The 17,458-nt window shown below is 44.4% G+C and overlaps 1 protein-coding gene across 29 annotated transcripts in view; it reads right to left on the bottom strand.

Annotated features, from left to right (window-relative positions):
- The window catches only part of nrcama (neuronal cell adhesion molecule a), a 397,533-nt gene that overhangs the window by 9,373 nt on the left and 370,702 nt on the right, over positions 1-17,458 (bottom strand). For 23 of the 29 annotated variants that reach the window (XM_043709025.1, XM_043709026.1, XM_043709019.1 and 20 more), the window contains 3 exons: positions 17,045-17,203; positions 11,815-11,946; positions 9,769-9,847 (listed from right to left, as the gene is read on the bottom strand). In XM_043709025.1, the coding sequence (XP_043564960.1) occupies positions 9,769-9,847; positions 11,815-11,946; positions 17,045-17,203 (370 nt within the window). The remainder of the gene's footprint in view (positions 1-9,768; positions 9,848-11,814; positions 11,947-17,044; positions 17,204-17,458) is intronic. The other 6 variants (XM_043709031.1, XM_043709032.1, XM_043709034.1 and 3 more) reach the window with 1 other exon arrangement.

Raw genomic sequence — 17,458 nt, 5'->3', positions numbered from 1 at the left:
GATCTTCTTTGCTTTGCCACAAAAGACATGCTTCAGGACCCTTCTCGATCCTGGCGCACTGACACTGTGAGACAGTTCAAACTATCAATGGCCAACGCCCCAGATCCGTTGGACCTTGCATGAATGGCTCTGGCACGAAGTTCCAGTCAGAGACATGACCTATCAAGACCATTACTCTCAAGAAGTTGGACAGATTAAAACCAGAATGTGGCAGCCAATGCTAGAAACAATACGGGTAGCTTATTTCACACTCAATACCCCTCCCTGCCCACCTATCCCCTCCAACCTATAAGTGGAAGCCAATGTGTTGCAATGCTGATCAGTATATACAGAGTCCCAGTGGTTGTGCGGCATAGAGGGAATGCTGCTGACAACCTTGCATTTCCAAGGGCATTTCTGAAGAGACATGGTTCACAATTCAAAGAACAGAATCCCTGCAGTGCAAAAGGAAATGGTTTGGTCCATCGAGTCTGCATTGACCCTTTGAAGAGCATCCACCCAGACCATTCCCCAGCCCTATATTTTCCCATCAATAATCCACCCAGCCTGCAATTTTGCGTGGCCAAACCACCTAACATACACATCTTTAGGCTATGAGAGGAAACCCACCCAGACACAGGGAGAACACAGACAGTCACCCAAGGTTGGAATTGAACCCAGGTCCCTGGCGCTGTGAGGCAGCAGAGCTAACCACTGAGCCAGTGTGCCACTCAAAAATTATTCTATTTAACAGAAAACATTGAAACAATCGCCAATCTCATTCCCCCGCGACTCCTGGTGATGGCTGTGTCTTGGAAGATTTATCCCAACTATTGATATCACAGGAGGAAAAGGCACTTGCTGCTTCTCAAGCCAATTCTGATTGGAATCATTCACAAACTTGCCACAGGGTCCCAGAAAATGATCAATCTTCAAAACCTGCTGCAGCGGTATGCCGGGGCAATCGATTCTTGATGGGAACGAGGGCAACGTGTCAGGGTCAAGGGTCATTCCAGAGGGTAATGCGTCAGGGTGAAGGGTCACTCCAGAGGGTAATGTGTTAGGGTGAAGGGTCATTCCAGAGGGCAATGTGTCAGGGTGAAGGAGTGAGAGGGGATAAGTCGCGGGGGATGATGGTCATTCCAGGGTCATTCCAGACAGAGAAATGAAGGCAATGTGTCAGGGGTGAAGGGTCACTCCATGTCAGGCTTGAGAGGATATGAATCCAATACTGCTGAGGTGAAACTGATTATTGAAAGGTCCCACAATTGTTAAAATCTATTTGTCAAGACTAAAGTTGCTAAGCTGAATTGAATTTCAAAGTTTTTATCATAAATTGGACAGATTCAATTCAGGAATCCACAAGGACATTGTTTCAAAACAATGCAGTATGATGAGATTTGAAGAGGGGCATGGCAAAGGAATATAATATTAAATTGGAGAGGGTTCAGAAAAGGTTTACCAGAATATCACTGGGACTGGAAGGTTTGAATTATAAGGAGAGGCTGGTTAAGCTGTGACTTTTTTCACTGGAGCATAGGAGGTTATAAAGTTTATAAAATCATGAGGAGCATAGTTAAAGTGAATAGCAAAAGTCTTTTCCCTAGGATGGAAATTTGGAGTTCAAAACTAGGGGGCATATTTTTAAGGTGAGAGGAGAAAGATTTAAGAAAAAGACATGGAGGCAATTTTTTCACACACAGGGTGGTTCGTATGTGGAATGAACTGCCAGAGGAAGTGGTGGATGCAGGTACAGTTACAGTATTGAAAAGACATTTTGACAGGTACATGAACAGGAAAGGTTTAGAGGGATATGGGTCAGATGCAGGCAAGTGGGACTAGTTTAGCTTGGGAATCTTAGTCAGCATGGACGAGTTGGACTGAAGGGTCTGTCCCTGTGCTATATGGCTATGATCTAAATCAAGATGCAATTGAATAAAAATGAAAAGACAACGATCAAACCTGCCCATCCCAGAGTGACAAGACGACAACGTTCACATTCCTTAAATAGCTTTGTTCCACTGAAGCACCTTTTAACCCAAATCATGGATCAGGCATCAGGCAGCCTGAGCACAACAGGGTAGTGGTGTCCTTTTTAATTAAATCACCAATGAACCACCCACATTTCTAATTAAAGGAACAATTAACAAGCACTATCCACCAAGGGCAATACATGAGTACCAAAAAAATTCGCGGGGACTAAATTAAAATGGAGTTGGAGGGGAAAATAATGCACCCTAACTCCTGTGGTCTCTCTCTCTCTCCCTCTCTCTCTCTGAAGGCACCTTGTGAGGCGTCCCGACTCTATTCACTAGAGATAACACTGAGACCCATTTCTCCTACTCCTGAGGTGAGGGAAGGCGCCTGACCACCATTCTGCACACTAAACGATTCAGTTTACTTGACAACACTTCGTCAAATCCTGCTTCATGCCACCTGTTCCAATTCAGCTTCCCCAATGTTTGGTGAATTTTTGCGATGGTTTTGAACGATGGTCAAACAATGCTTGGCAATAAGCATCAACAGATTTCACCTAAGCGTAAGTTTTCACTCTAAAATGAGCTCACAATAAAAGCAGTTCCTCAGGTTTGCGCTGGGGTTATTCCCCTCAGGTTGCACCTCAAATATACATACAGCTAGGCCTTGTGCCCTGCAGAGGAGCCCACACAGCAACTGCAACCTCTGTTTCCAGAGAGTGTCACCCCTTTCTCTTAGATATCCAAAACAATAGCCAAAAATAAAAAGACCTTTAAGTTCCTTGCTTCCCCTCCAGTCTGAATACCTGTCTACTCCATCTTCTTCAACTGTTGGAGTACTCAAGTGATTGCCATCCTCTAAGCTCGTCCCAATTCTCATCTTCTCACCAATTTGACAGTCCCCCTTCTCCACCATACACCTCACTCTGCATCCTACCTCAGCAATGCATTATTCAGCACTCCTCAATCCAACATCCATCTTCCTCTGTCCCAATATCCAGGCCTCCTGACCATCAACTGAGCCCCCTGCCTCTCTTAACTATACTCACCACCCTGATCTATGCTCACTTCAACTCATCCAGACATGCCTCCCCACGCATCTGTGATGCAGGGCCCAAACTGTTAGCTTTAAAGAAAGCGCTTACTCTTGGTGCAAAACGAATGCTGGGTTGGAGCAAGCGTGCAGCTTTCATGAATAACACTAACGTTAGATGCACTTGCTTATTCGTTCTCTGGATGAGGGCGGCACTGGCTAGGCCAGCATTTAATACCAATCCCAGAAGGAAGTTGAGAGCTAACCACAGTGCTGGAGTCACGTGTGGTCCATACTGGGTAAGGATGACAGCTTCCTCCCCTAAAGGGCATTAGTGAACCATATGGGGTTTTCCAACATGGTCATCATTAGACTCTTAATTCCAGATTTTTTTAAATATAGAATTCAAATTCCACTCTCTGCCATGGTGGGGTTTGAACCCAAGTTCCCCAAAACATTACCTTGGTCTCTGGATTAGCAGTCCAGTGATAATACCACGAGGCCATCACCTCCCCTACTATGTAAAAAGTCTACAGGTCGTGGCAATGCCCATTCCTCAATTAACTGACCTTGGCTACAGTCAATCCAAGAAAGAGCGAGCACTCAGCGTGTCACAACTGATACAATGCCAGGCATTATCAAACCTGCAATAAATCAAACAACCTGCTCCAGCCTCCAGATATAACTGTTTCTACTCCAATAGTGCTGGGGAGGTACAATCTACAGAGCTGTTGTACGCAACTTGTATTTATATACTGTCCTTAAGCTAAAGAAACAACCAGAAATGTTTAAGCGCATTATAACACAAAGCTTGATACAGAGTTTGTGTGGTGCAGTGGTAGAGTCTCTCCCTCTGAGCCAGGAGGTTTGGGGTCAAGTCCCATCTATTCCAAAGGTGTCACACAACAATGTAGGTACAGGTTGGTTAAAAATAGAAGAAAAAAAAACCTGATACTGAGATCCAGGGCAGCCCATAGATCAAATGGCAACCGGAAGGATGTAAGTGAGGTGGAAAGAGGCAGGGAGGGAATGAGAACTTGAAAAACAGACAACTGAAGACACGGTCAGGAATGGTAAAAACCATGAGAAATAGGAATCGGAGTAGGTTGCTTAGCCCCTCAAACCCACTCTGTGGAACATGGGAGACCAGCCAAGCATGCAGAGGAAAGATTGGGCTGTAAGATTTCAGCAGCAGGAACAAACTTGAGCAATGGAGGTCGAGAAATACACTCTTAGACAAGGTGCAAATGAGAAGTCAGAAGCTCATTCCAGGATCAAATGTGATACCAGTGAAATAAAGAAAATGCAGGTCAATAAATTGAACTCAGCATGGATTTGTTAAAACAATACATGATTCATTGGGTTGAAGAAAATTGATGAAGTAATTTTCAAAAGACATTTCATGCATATGTTAGCCAAGTTGTTGGGATGCAAAGGCTTTCACTGTGTGGTTACAAAGTTGGCTAAGGGTCAGAAAGTAGCAGTGAATCTGACAGTTCATCAGGCGATCGGAAGGCGTTCAGTCGTATACCTCAGGAACTGGTGTTGGCACCACTGCGTTTACAGTGATGGTGGTGCACAGGAAGATGGCAGATGAACTTAAATGATTTATTTTGAAACAATAGAAAGGAAAAGGTGCACATTTAAAGGGGATGCAGGAACAGGGGCAGCTGAAAATGTTGAGAAGGCAGTTAGAACAGGCACAATGTGACCCTTGGCTTTGTGAAGTAGATGCATAGAGTTCAAAATCAAATAAGTAATTCTACATCTTTAAGAAACACTGATTATGCCTCAACCAGTGTACTCTGGTTAATTCTACACAACCACAGAATCAGAGTACAAAACAAACCTTTCAGTTCATTGAATCTGCAACTAACTAATCTAATTCTACACTGGTCCCACTTTCCAGCACTTAGCCTTGAATGATATGACATTTCAAGTGCTCTTCAAAGTGTTTTTTTAAAGATTGAGAGGTTTCCTGACTCAACTACTTCCCAACACAGTGCATTTCCGACCCCCACCACCCTCTGGGTGAAAAAGATTTGCCTCAAACCCACTCTGAAGCTGCCTTTCACTTGAAAATTATGCTTCCTTGTTATTGACTCTTCAACTAAAGGGAACAGCTGTTTTCTATTCACCCTGTCCACGCCTTTCATAACATGATACACCTCTGTCAGGTCCTGTTCAATCTATGCTGCTCTAAAGAAAACAACCTATGCTTATCCAGCCTTTCTTCATAGCTAAACTATTCCATTCCAGGCAACATCCTAATGAGTCTTCTCTGCACCCCCTCTCCAGCGCAATCACATCCTTTCTATAGTATGGTGACCAGAATTACATCTCGTATTTCAACTGTGGCCTAACCAAAATCCTGTTCAGCTCCAACATGACTTTCCTGCTCTTGTAATATATGCCAAGACTTACAAAGGCAATCGCCCCATCTGCCTTCATAACAACCCTATTAACCTGTCCTGCCAACTTAGGACAGGCATTGCAAGATCCCTCTGTTCCTCTGAGCTTCCTGGTACTTTAGGAGGACTGCCAAGCTCTTAGGAAAGATGTGGAGAAAATTTATAAGCGAGATACTTCACTCATACGTATAAAATGAAGAAACTGAGGTTGGTCTCCTATGAAAACAAAGATTAAGAGAAGATTTTCAAAATCATGAAAAGCAAAAAAGGGGAAACTGCTTCCAGTCATAGGGCAGGAGTCAGGGGACATGGTTCTAAAGAGCTGGCAAAATAAGTGGAGATGATGTAAGGAGACTTTTATAGACAGTGAGTTACCATGACCTGTAATAAGCTGCTGAAAGAGAGAGAAATCAGGTTCAAGGACAACTTACAAAATAAACTGGATGATAGCTTGAGAGGGAAAATATTTGCTGGAGGGTGAAGACAGGAGGGCTGGAAACTCTATGAAAGTAATTGATGATCATAGAGGCACGAATATTTCTACGGCCAGCAGTGCTGTGATGCACCTTCTGTTTTCAATATCTAAGTATGATTGCCATTTGCACAACCTAGACAATTCATGTTTCTAAACCATACTTGGCACACCAACCAGTACATCACAGGCACGTTATCTGTACTTTCATGTCAGGTATGACATGCCCTGTATTAAAACTGAAGGATGGCCTTTCACATTTCCCAGTGTGCAGTCAAAACAATGCCCATCCAATCACCTATTCTGCGTGCAAGGTTTTGCATTCATTGTGTGTGAGATGAACCATCTCCCGATGTACCCTTGCAACATTCCTTCTCTTGGCCCTCATAGATGGTGGATAGGGAGTCAAGTTGCGAGTTACTCGCTGCAGAATTCCCGCCTCTGACCTGCTCTTCTGGCCAGTCTTTATAAGGCTGGTCCAGTTCAGTTACTGATCAGCGACAACACCCAGGATTGTTGATTGTGGGGAAGTCAGGGGCAGCATTGCTGTTGAACACCAATGAGAGATGGTTGGCTTTTGTCATATTGGATATGATCATTGTCTGGCACTTGTGTGGCAAGCATGTTGCCCAAGTGTTGCTGTGTACAGGCAGTGACTTGACTATTTGAGCAGCGATGTTGCACAATTAGCTATGAACATCCCTTCCTCCTGATCTTATGATAGTAAAGTGATTGAGTAGCTGAAGATGGTTGTGCCTAGGACAATACTGTGAGAAAATCCCAGCAGTATCCCAGAGTTCTGACAATTGGCCTGCAGTAATCATACACATGATTTTGTGCCAGGTATGACTCCAACCAATGGAGAAGTTTCCCCCTCCGATTCCCATTGACTTCAATGTTGCTCAGGCTCTGGGATACTCCACTCAGTCCAATGTTAATGTCAAGGGCAGTCACTCTTAGCTCACCTACACAGTTCAGTATTTTGGTCCATACCCTAACCCTCATTATCTATTGGGGCAGGGATCTCCTGTGCATAATATAAACCGCAGGTGGCGGTCTAATGGGAATCCCCGATCTATCCTGGTGATGCATTTGGCCGTGTTAATGGCGAGGGAAAAAAGGGATTGTGCCTGGGTCCAACCTCAAGTACATGGATCTGTGTGAGATGAGGATCGTACACTTGGAACGACGGTGTAGTGAAGTGGAGTGGCCCAGACCAAACACAAACTGAGTATCAGTGAGAGGCTGTTCTGTGTCAGTGCCCCTTGATAGCACTATCAACACTACCCTCCTTGACTTAGCTGATGATCGAGAGTATAAGACGAATGGTAATTGACCCCATTTTCTATGGACAAGACGGGCGTGAGAATATTCCATTTTGTCAGGCAGGTGCCAAAACTACAAGGGCTTGGCTTGGAGGGGCACACGACTGTGCAATTTACGGTGCAACTATTTCTCAATATCACCATCAGCTGGAAAGGTGCATTTATGCTGGAACTGACCTCATTCAACACTTCTGGCTGTGAGAATGCTCACAGGTTCTGCAGCCTTAGCTTTTGTACTTAGGCTATCATTGAGGATAGGGGGCGCTTGTTGGACCTCTTCCTCCCATGAAATCAGATGTGTTAGTTATGGGGTCCCTTAGCAGTCTATAACATGCTGTTTCCACTGCTTGGTGTGCGTTTAGTCCAATATAGTCGCTTCACTCAACTGGCACCTCATTTTTAAGAACTAAATTGCTCCATTAAAATGATGGCAATGGCAGTATATGGGATATGCCAAGCTTCAAGTTTACAGATTGGTGTGGCCCATTGCATATCTTGAATGCACAACTGCTGGCTCTGTTCTGCCTGTATCCCATTTGCACGTCGATCGTGTCACATAACGGTAGCCTAAGTGCGGGGGTGAGACTGTCGCCACACGGACTTGCAGCAGGGGTCACTCTGACCAATGATCTAAATGCACATAGAAGTTGCACCAGGTTGAAATCAAGAAAGTTGTATCATTCATATTGGCTCCTAGACCAGCTACTGTCGAAGTAGCGTAAGCAGCTTTGACCTTTAGGACTCAGCCAGTTCAGTCAGGGGGCGGAGCTATCGAGTTACTATTGCTGACAGACAATGAGCTCTCTGCCCAGAGAACATCCTGTGCCCTTGCTCCTATTGGTACTTTTTCCAATTTGTGTTCAAGGTGGAGAAGTACCCATTCCTTAGATGACAGAGGATGTTGAGTGATATTTAGCCGGAGGTTTCCTTGATTATGTTGGATCTAAGCTATAAAGCTTGATGGGATCTGGTGTGTTAGTGGTGATGATTCCCATGTGCTGACTGCATACTGCCACCCCTGGGACTGGCCTGGTCACACAATGTCTCTACAGTACAGGTTAGAAGGTACAACTCATCTGTGGACAGCTTTAATTCTGGCATAGGACCCCAGAAGTCAGCCAGGAGGAGTTTGCAGAAACAACTGGAAGGGGCGTGTCATTGACATTTCTAGCACCCTGGTTGACCCTGGCTGACCATGGGGGGTTCATCTCGTTTGGTCAGTTCAACATTTTGGTTGGGGGGGGGGGGGGGGCGGTGCTTGATACAGCTGATGACATGCTAGGCCATTTCAGAGAGCACTTCAGAGTCAACCCTATTGCTCTGGGTCTGGAGTCCCATGTAGGTCAAACTGGGTAAGGACCGAAAGCAGATTTCCTTGAAAAGCTAAGACAATCCACTGTTTCATCCTCACTATGACAGCGGCTTTGCTTTCATTCTAGCATGGCAGTGGAGATCAGTGGGAACAACAGGAGACTATTCAGCCCCTCAAGTCAATTCTGCTATTCAGCTTATAATAGTTTACAGCTGAACTAAATTTCCTTGCTTTTCATATCCCTCACCTCCTAACAAACAATCTGATGATGTCACCTGAAAGCCCCAGCAATCATAGCCTCTTGAGGAGGGAGTTCAGATTTTCGACACCCCGTGTGCGAACACGTGTTTCTCGATTTGGCTCCTGAATTGTCGGAATCAAATTTTACTGTAGTGCTCCCTTGAGGTGAACTCCCCCCCCCCCCCCTTGACGGAATTAATTTCCCTGGACCAATGTCATCAAATGGAACCAGTTCAATGAGCTCACATGAAACAACAGGGGTTGGGTTCTTTTTCAGTGATTGTGCTCCCTAAAAAGGGACGTTATAGCAAGGTCACACATGCAACTTGCCATTCAATCAGCACAGCTTCCCTCAGGGACGGAACCCAGAGAAACCTCTACCTTGCCAATGCCGCCCTCAAAAATCAAGGAACCACTCTCCTCTCCTGCTCGGTTTTTCTCTGCTTTTGTCCCAGTCTCTGATTCTTCCGTCTCCCGCCTAGTGTTCACTTTTCTACTCCATGGCCCGAGTATGGGAGGACATTCCTTCTTAATAGCATCCGCTGTGGCCTTTTCCACAACCTGACCTAGCGACCCGGAAGCTGCAAACCTGTGAAATGATTGACTCTAATCGTTCGCTAAGCGTCGAATGACTAGATATTGCTTCCAGTGTCAGTTTTTCTTTTTAAAGAAGTTGGTGCATTGATACAGCTGCATTAGATGTACGAAGTCAGAGGCAGAGAGCAGTTTTAGTTCAAGTGATGAAATTGGGATGTCAGGGATTGACATAAGAAACATTCATTTACATGTACATTTACGGGATAAGGGAGTCACTGCAGGACGTAGCGTTCAGGTTTTTCTACAAAGTGGGAGGAAACAAGATTTTGCAATTAAAAAAGCCACAACCCCAACACAGACCATTCACAGTTTCAAAGCTCACTACGTTCAATGGGTCCAGGGCTAAGGACTCTGACCAGCCGGCTAGCTCTTCAATGGGGCAGTACCAAGAGGCAGGCGACAGGGTACAGAGCAGATGCTCACCTGTATTCACCAAAGGCTCCGTCATCTTCTTTCATGGGCTGGATCTCAGGATCTGCGTGAGCATCCTCTTTCTCCTTGACTGTAATCATCAACAATTATATAAAAAAAGGCACGCATTAGAGTCGTGCGTTGCTTTGCATTCGGAGATACAACCCTTTCCTGAGGAAGGTGTGGAACTGATTGGAGTGAAGTGGAGGATGGTGGGTACACTGGAGTGCAATGAGGGAGGAGTGGGGTGGGTCTGACTGGAGTGAAATGGAAGGTGGATGGAATGGAGGGAGAAGTGGAGAAGAGAGGAGTGACAGAACAGAGTATGTCAGCTTTATGGACTCAACACTGATCTGGGTTGTCAATACAGCAATGTGTAAACGTAGGCAGTTTAGCCCTAAGTGTCATTGGCTTCAATTTTGGTGGTAACTTTAAATCAAAACATTCTCAATCTCATTAAAACCTACTGCGTTGTTATCTTCCCCCCTCCCAAATCCAACAGGCCCAAACTCCTAGATCAGTCAAAATGAGTGTTTAAGCACAGTAAGGAGGGTAACTGCTCTCATAATGTAGGGTGTCAGCTTACAAACAATAATAGATAGATTCACTGCCACCCATCCTTCTTTTCTCCAAGCTAACTAAACCATGAAGGCAGGGATACAATACCTTGGGCAGAGGATAGGCTCAATTCTGATTCAACAGGAAAGGATTTTAATTAATCCTCAGTCAGTTTTATGACCTCAGATAAAGGATAGTCTCTTGTGAAAGATCAGCTTCAGCTTGAGGACAAATTGACCTGACAGCATCTCACAGAATTGAACCTGCTTCCTCATGATGCCTAATACAAATCTACTGAGCAGACAGAACGTTGGTTAGCTATTCACAGGGATTGTCTTTTGTGAACGTTTCTGAATTAACCTGTACAGAGATGTTACTACACACCTTTGGAGTGGGTGGGGCTTGAAACCAGGCCTCCTGCTCTATAGGTAGGGACACTACCACTGTGTCACAAGTGCCCAAAGTCCTTCACATCGTGATGGGCAGGCCTTATCTTGTGATGTTACAGGTAATAACCATCTTGCACAACACTGCTAAACTGTGGAAAATTATATTCTGATTCTCTGGATCCCCACTTCTGGTGAGATCTGTATCCAACACAGGAAATGAGGAAGGGAAAGAATTCAATTCGTGCCAGAAAAGGAGATTCCAATCCTTTGCAAATTTATACACACAAACAAACACGGAAATTGCTGGAAACACTCAGCAGTTCCGGCAGCATCTATGGAGAGAAAGCAGAGTTAATGTTCTGAGTCCAGTGACCCTTCCTCGGAACTGATGGTAGCTGGGAAAAGGTTGCTATTTATGCAGAAGAGTTGGTGCAAGGAGTAGAAATGAACGATAGGTGGAGATGGAGTCCAAGGAAACAGAAAAACAGTTGGGTAGACAAAGACTTCAGTTCTGATGAATGGTCACTGGACCTGAAACATTAGCTCGTCTTTCTCTCCACAGATGCAGGCTGACTTGTTGAGTTCTTTCCCAGCAATTTCTGTTCTTGTTTCTGATTTTTAGCATCCACAGTCCCTGTGTAAACTAAACTTGCCTGACGACTAAAGAGAAAGTAGCGTCATTCTCAGTTATACCATGAAGGTGGATCATCAAAATTAATTCCTTTTTCTAATGGCCTAACTCTTTCTGGTCTCTTTGTTAATGACATACACTTTCTTTGTTGCTCTTGATGGTGCATCTGTTCAACTTGTTCATTGTGACCCTGAACCTTTGTCCTCTTGTCTGCTGGCCTGACATGCACATGATCATTATTCCAGTTTCACATCCCCAGGAATGATCTGAACGCACCTGCCCAAGGGCTCCTTTATGTGTAGCTTTGTAGAGTTGAAGAACAAAATCCTGTCAGCTCTTTCCTCAGGCAACATTTGTTTAAAATTATGCCAAACTGGTCTGCTCTGCACTGCCCTTAAGGCCAGGATAGGTCCCTAGCACAAACATGAATCAAACTTCTCCACAGTCTCCGAACACTGGGCTAGTGAAAGGTTCACTCACCTGGATATTTGCCGCCTTTATTCCTTTTGATGAAGCAGACAATCAAGAGGATCAGGATCAAGAGGGCAATGGCACACATTAATCCAATGAACCAACCCTGGGTAGCAATGTCTACCTGTCGGCTTGCCATGGCTGAGGGACCGATTATTTGAAAGGAAGAGAGGGAGAAAACATTGATTAAGATGCGAAACAAGTGAGGGTAAGGGAAGATAGTGACCCTAGAAATTTTCTGTGTGGAATTCTGAATGCATTGCACATTGGAAATAGGTTATCTTATCCAAACACATAATAATTAAAGCGGAAAATAATTTTTGTGCACGCAATGTGAATCTGACTCACGGGCAATACTTTAACAAAACTTAAATAACACCCAAATACTTGATGTAATTCCATAGCCTTTAACTGTACCGTTTCCAAGCGAGTCAGTGCAGTAGAAGCAAAGTTTTTAATATCAATCATGAAATGTTGATGACTTTAAGTGACAATATAAAACATTTTGATCTCAGTTCAGCTGTTGTACATCATTCCTGACGTTTTGTCCATAAATTTCACTGAAAATAGGAAGTGATGTGCAGTAACCATCGCAACTAATACTCCCCACTGTCACTCAAAGCCAACACTGATCTTTCCAAAAGTAGCAGCTGCTGAACGAATTGCACTCCACCCCACCCACCAGATTTCTCTCCAACTTTCTTGGAGATACTGACTGTTGCCTAAGCAAAGCCCAAAAGGGTCTTGAACCTGTCTCCTCTAGTCTGCTGTCCTGACATATCCATGGTCATTGTTCCAGTGTTACTTCCTTTCTCCTTTGCAATATCCGATACACCTACACTGTGTGGGCCAATACATATTCAGCAATGGATCCAATGGTTCCAATGGAGCTCCAAAACATCTACACGCATTTTCCAGCAGGGAACATTCAACAGCAATTGGGGAGGAAACATCTGTCTTTGTTTTCCCAGTAAACCGGCAACCTTCAGATTTCGAATCATGGAATCCCTACAGTGCTGATAAGGCCATTCAGCCCATTAAGTCTGCACCAATCCTCTGAACAGCATCCAACGCAGATCCACGCCCCCGTAACTCTACATCTCCCATGGCCAATTCACCTGGCCTACACATCCCTGGAGACAATGTGCAATTGAGCACGGCCAATCCACCTAACCTGCATATCTTTGGACTGTGGGAGCAAACCCACGCAGACATAAGAATGTGCAAACTCTATACAGATAGTCACCGGAGGGTGGAATTGAACCCAGAATCGTGGTACTGTGAGGCAGCGGAGCTAACCACTGTGCCATTGTGCTATCCATTTATCTATACTACACCAATACCCCAACACACTATTGCATCCTCCAGAAGATAAGATGTCATGCAATTTAAGAAGAACACAATGCAGTCACACATCAACTCACAAGAGAGGTTCCTGCTATATTTCTGACATGTTTAAGTAGCCAACAGAAGCAACTGATATACAGAGAGTGTAGTGAATCCAGCAATGACATAATGTAGCTTCACAGTTCCCTGGCAGGAGTCAGGGACAAATAACTTGGACTTTGGTTGCCACAAATATTATATTTGAACATGCCCTGTCTACCCCATAACACAGGAAAAGATCTGCAACATGAAGGAATTGTCTTATTAATTAAATCACATTCTTACTTAAGAAAAAACAAATGAACCATCAACTAAATAATCTCTTGGATGCATAATGTTAACATTTACCTTGTACTTTTGTGAAAGGGGCACAGTATTATGAAAGTTCTGAGAAAGTAAAGTCTAACTTGGGAAGCTCGACCTTGGAAGATGAGGGTTCATAGAGAAATAGCTAGCAAACAAAAAAGATTTTGCACTTGACATCACTCAGAACATATCAAAGCATTCCAAACACAATTATTTTGAAGAGCACTCAGATAAAAGCAAAATACTGTAGATGCTGGAAATCTGTAATAAAAATGGAAAAATGTTGGAGGAACCCAGATCTGGCAGCTTCAGTAGAGTTCTGAAGAGGGGTCCCATCATCCTGGGAACATGAATTTTGTTTCTCTCTCGGGAATAGAATGAACATTTCTCATCCAATATAGATCTTCTTCAGAACTCCAGAGATGCTACCAAATCTTGAGTTTCTCCAGCATTTTACGTTTTTATTATCTTGAAGAGCAAACATCGTGATTTTCGTGAAGACAGCATCCACTTTCAGGATTATCTGATACAATTTTGACAGAACAAAAGACTCGAATAAAACAACATAGGTGCAATTGTATAGCTACCGATACCACTCCCCTCTTCCCCAAAATAAACCAACCTATGGACTGAGATTTAATTCAGTTAGCCTCACTTTGCGTTCAGTGTTGCCGCTGAATATGCACTGTGGGTAGGAAAGGGGATACAATCCAATATGGTGGAGATTTCACAGAACTTTCAGTGACAGTGCAAACTGGCTTTGAAAATCAAATAACAAGGCAACATATGGGGCGCAATGTAGCATGCAAGCAATGAAGAAAGGCAAGAAAAAGAGAGAGAGAGAGAGAGAATGATGATGGGCAACCAAAAGGGAGTTCAACCAGCACCAAAGCATTTCGCAACTTAGCAAAGGCCACCTCAACTTCTATTGTCAGTGGAGTTGTGTTGAGTTAAGAACAACCTTACAAAGGGAGAAGCAGCAGCAGCACATTCCTCTATGGTGCACTGATTCAAAGCTCTTCCTGCTATTCATCAAAGTTGCAAGCGAGCAATAACTGCACAGCCAGACCGTTTCCAAAACATGCCCCATCAAATCTTTCACTCGCCAACACTCAAATGCCAGAAAACCATCACCAGAGCCTTGACGAGTCATGCAATTGACTTTAAGGGTGTATGCCAAGCCTTGCAGTTGGACGCCAACTCTTTCTCTGGCCACAAGTTATAATCACATAAACATGCACCATAAACGAGTTTGTCCATGTAAGCACCTCAAGGGTGTGTATAATTATCTGATGAAAGAGAAGTTAAAATGTTCCTGCAAAGCTATCAGTCACAAAAAGAAGATAGCACATGAATGAAGCTGGCCAGTGAAAGAGTTAAAGACACAGTATCCCTTTTTATTTCTCTTTGCATTGCCCTTTTCTGACATTCCAAAGGAACTTTCCCATCCCTCAGGTCGAGCACCACTCTCAGATTATGGGCCATGGTTAGACGGTGGGAATCAGATGTGTAAACTGATGATGAGGAAGATTAGAAAGATCGATACAGCTCCCACAGGGTTTGAGTGTTAAAATTAGCATGCCAGGAATTGATCACGCATGGCATTACTCACAGGAATTCTGAAACAATGATAATGACGCTTAACCTGGTTTAGCTGTTTAAAAGACCATTATTTAGGACCTCCATCTAGGGAAGCAACCCAAGCAGAAACAAGATGAGTTCAACTAGTGACAAAGTATTCAAGGAAGTCTCTATAGACTTTTATCTGCTTTCAAGTTGCCATTTTTACCCTTGGAAATTTGTCAAGGTTGGGAGAAAGAAAAACCAGTCAAAACCCATGAGCATCCCTTCCCTCTTTTTCATACTGTTGATCCTTTGGAACTGCGATGACTGACCCAAAAACACAAAGAGAGGGGGAAAGCAATAATGCTTTTAAAAAATATTACTGAAGTGATGCCCCACGTGGTTCAATAGCCACCTCTGGGCTAGTTAATGTGAACTTGGGATTTTTCATAATTACTATAGTTTAGGGGCTCTGCCAACACAGCCTGGCACGGAGTGTCCAGCTTAGTGTACCGCTGAGTGCCCAGTGGTAAAAGATTAGACTGGATTTCACTTGATAGCTTTGAACCCCAACCAGAGCAGGCGATATAGAAAAGGAACAAAAACACAAGTTGCTGGAAAAGCTCAGCAGGTCTGGCAGCGTCTGTGAAGAGAAATCAGAGTTAATGTTTCGGGTCCCTTCCTCAGTTAGAAAAAGGGACACTGTCTCTTTAAAGTGCTGGATCCAACAGATCAAATAGCACTCGAATGTGTCAGGCTGCATCAACATGACACTTTTACTGGATGCCAAATTTTAAATGTAGCAATGGTAGGGCGGTCAGGCCGACCTGCAGATTTATTCAAAGTGCTGCCATTCACTACAGGGTGGAAGCTCTTGTGTAAAACTGTCATGTTGGTTCAGCGAGGGATGAATGAAGTATTGATGAAATATAATATTGAGCACCAGGCCCAGTACAGATTCTGTTGAGTTATGCCTTTGGTGCGGGAGAGAATGTATCTGACAAGGCCCTCAATACCAAGAAGTGTCAGGACCATAACTGAGCCAGACAAAGCTACCAAATGAATCCTAAGACTGGATAAATACAAAAACAGGCTGTTTCCTCTACCTACAGCAAGACGACAAACACTGGGTTGAGGAGACCCACTTCATAGCTGTCAAAGCAAACTATTCTGTTTCTGATGAGTAAAGCTACGTAGTTGGTTGTAACTGCAGAACGTGCTCTCTGATTAAGCAACTAGAGTTAGGCACGTTTAGCAGCAGCCAGTTGTCCCAGCAGGCAGCATTCACTTGACTTGACAAATACATGCCCTCTGCACACAGACGTGCAATAGTCCTTCAGCATGGCATTTCCAATGTTGACTACTGAAGTCGGCCATTCAGCCCACAAGCCTCTTCTGTCACTCAAACAGGTAGTGTCTGATGTCTATCAGTACTCCAAGGACCTGCCTTCATTCCATATCCTTGAATATCATCACATCCTTCAAAAACAAAATCCCATCTACTTCAGTTTTGAAAATTTCAACTGATCCCCCTGACACCCACATCCTTTTCTTTTTGGGGTGATGGGAATAATATCAGATTTCCACTCCCCCTGACAAGCCCTTTAAGAACTGAGCTCTTAGATTTCCTGATTTTGCCTCTGAGGGAGAAATCGGCCTCACCAGCGGAATTTGTGAAGTCTTCGTGTTCAATGATGGACAGTTAAGCACGGGCACTGACAGGGAAGACTTGGGCCCCACTTTAAAATGAGGCTTTGACAAGGTCAATATCGAGACAATCCTCAACTTCCTCCGAAGGGTAATGTCGCCGATGCACTGAAGTTAGAACAGCGTTCAAGCTCTGACAGTGTCGGCACAAACTACGGAGAGACCCTGCCCAGGGATTCATTCAGTCAGCCCCACGGCCCACCCCACAACCAGCCCGGGTCGGTGGCTCAGGAGGGAGGGAGGCCCGAGCCGACTGCTCTTCCACTCGCTGCCTCACCTGGTGGACGGGTTTCAAACCGCTCGTCCTTACTCCGCAACTGGCCCGCTTGGTTCTCGGCAATAACTCGCACTCTGTAAACTGTTGCTGGCAACAAGCCCTTTAGCACAAAGGAGTTCTGCGAGGCATTGATTTGCATTTTGTCCAGAGGCTCTTTACCTGAAAAGCGTACGGAGACAAAGAACTGACATAATCGTGGCCAGAGCGGAATTATTGTTACATTGACATCTCTCTTTTGCTGCAACAATGCTGAATGTGTGTGAGAGAGAGAGGGGGTGGGTGCCAGAGGATGTGTGGGATGTGGATGTGGATGTGGGTGTGGATGTGGGTGTGTGTGTGCGCGCGTGTGGGGGGTGCGTACTCATGGGTGTGCATGCTTGGGTGGGGTGTGCGCGTGTGGGGGATGTGTGTGGG

The sequence above is a fragment of the Chiloscyllium plagiosum genome, chromosome 19, assembly GCF_004010195.1.
Source record: "Chiloscyllium plagiosum isolate BGI_BamShark_2017 chromosome 19, ASM401019v2, whole genome shotgun sequence".
NCBI classification, from domain to species: Eukaryota; Metazoa; Chordata; class Chondrichthyes; order Orectolobiformes; family Hemiscylliidae; genus Chiloscyllium; species Chiloscyllium plagiosum.
The sequence above is the reverse complement of the archived record's forward strand: the minus strand, read 5'-3'. Positions and strand labels throughout refer to the sequence as shown.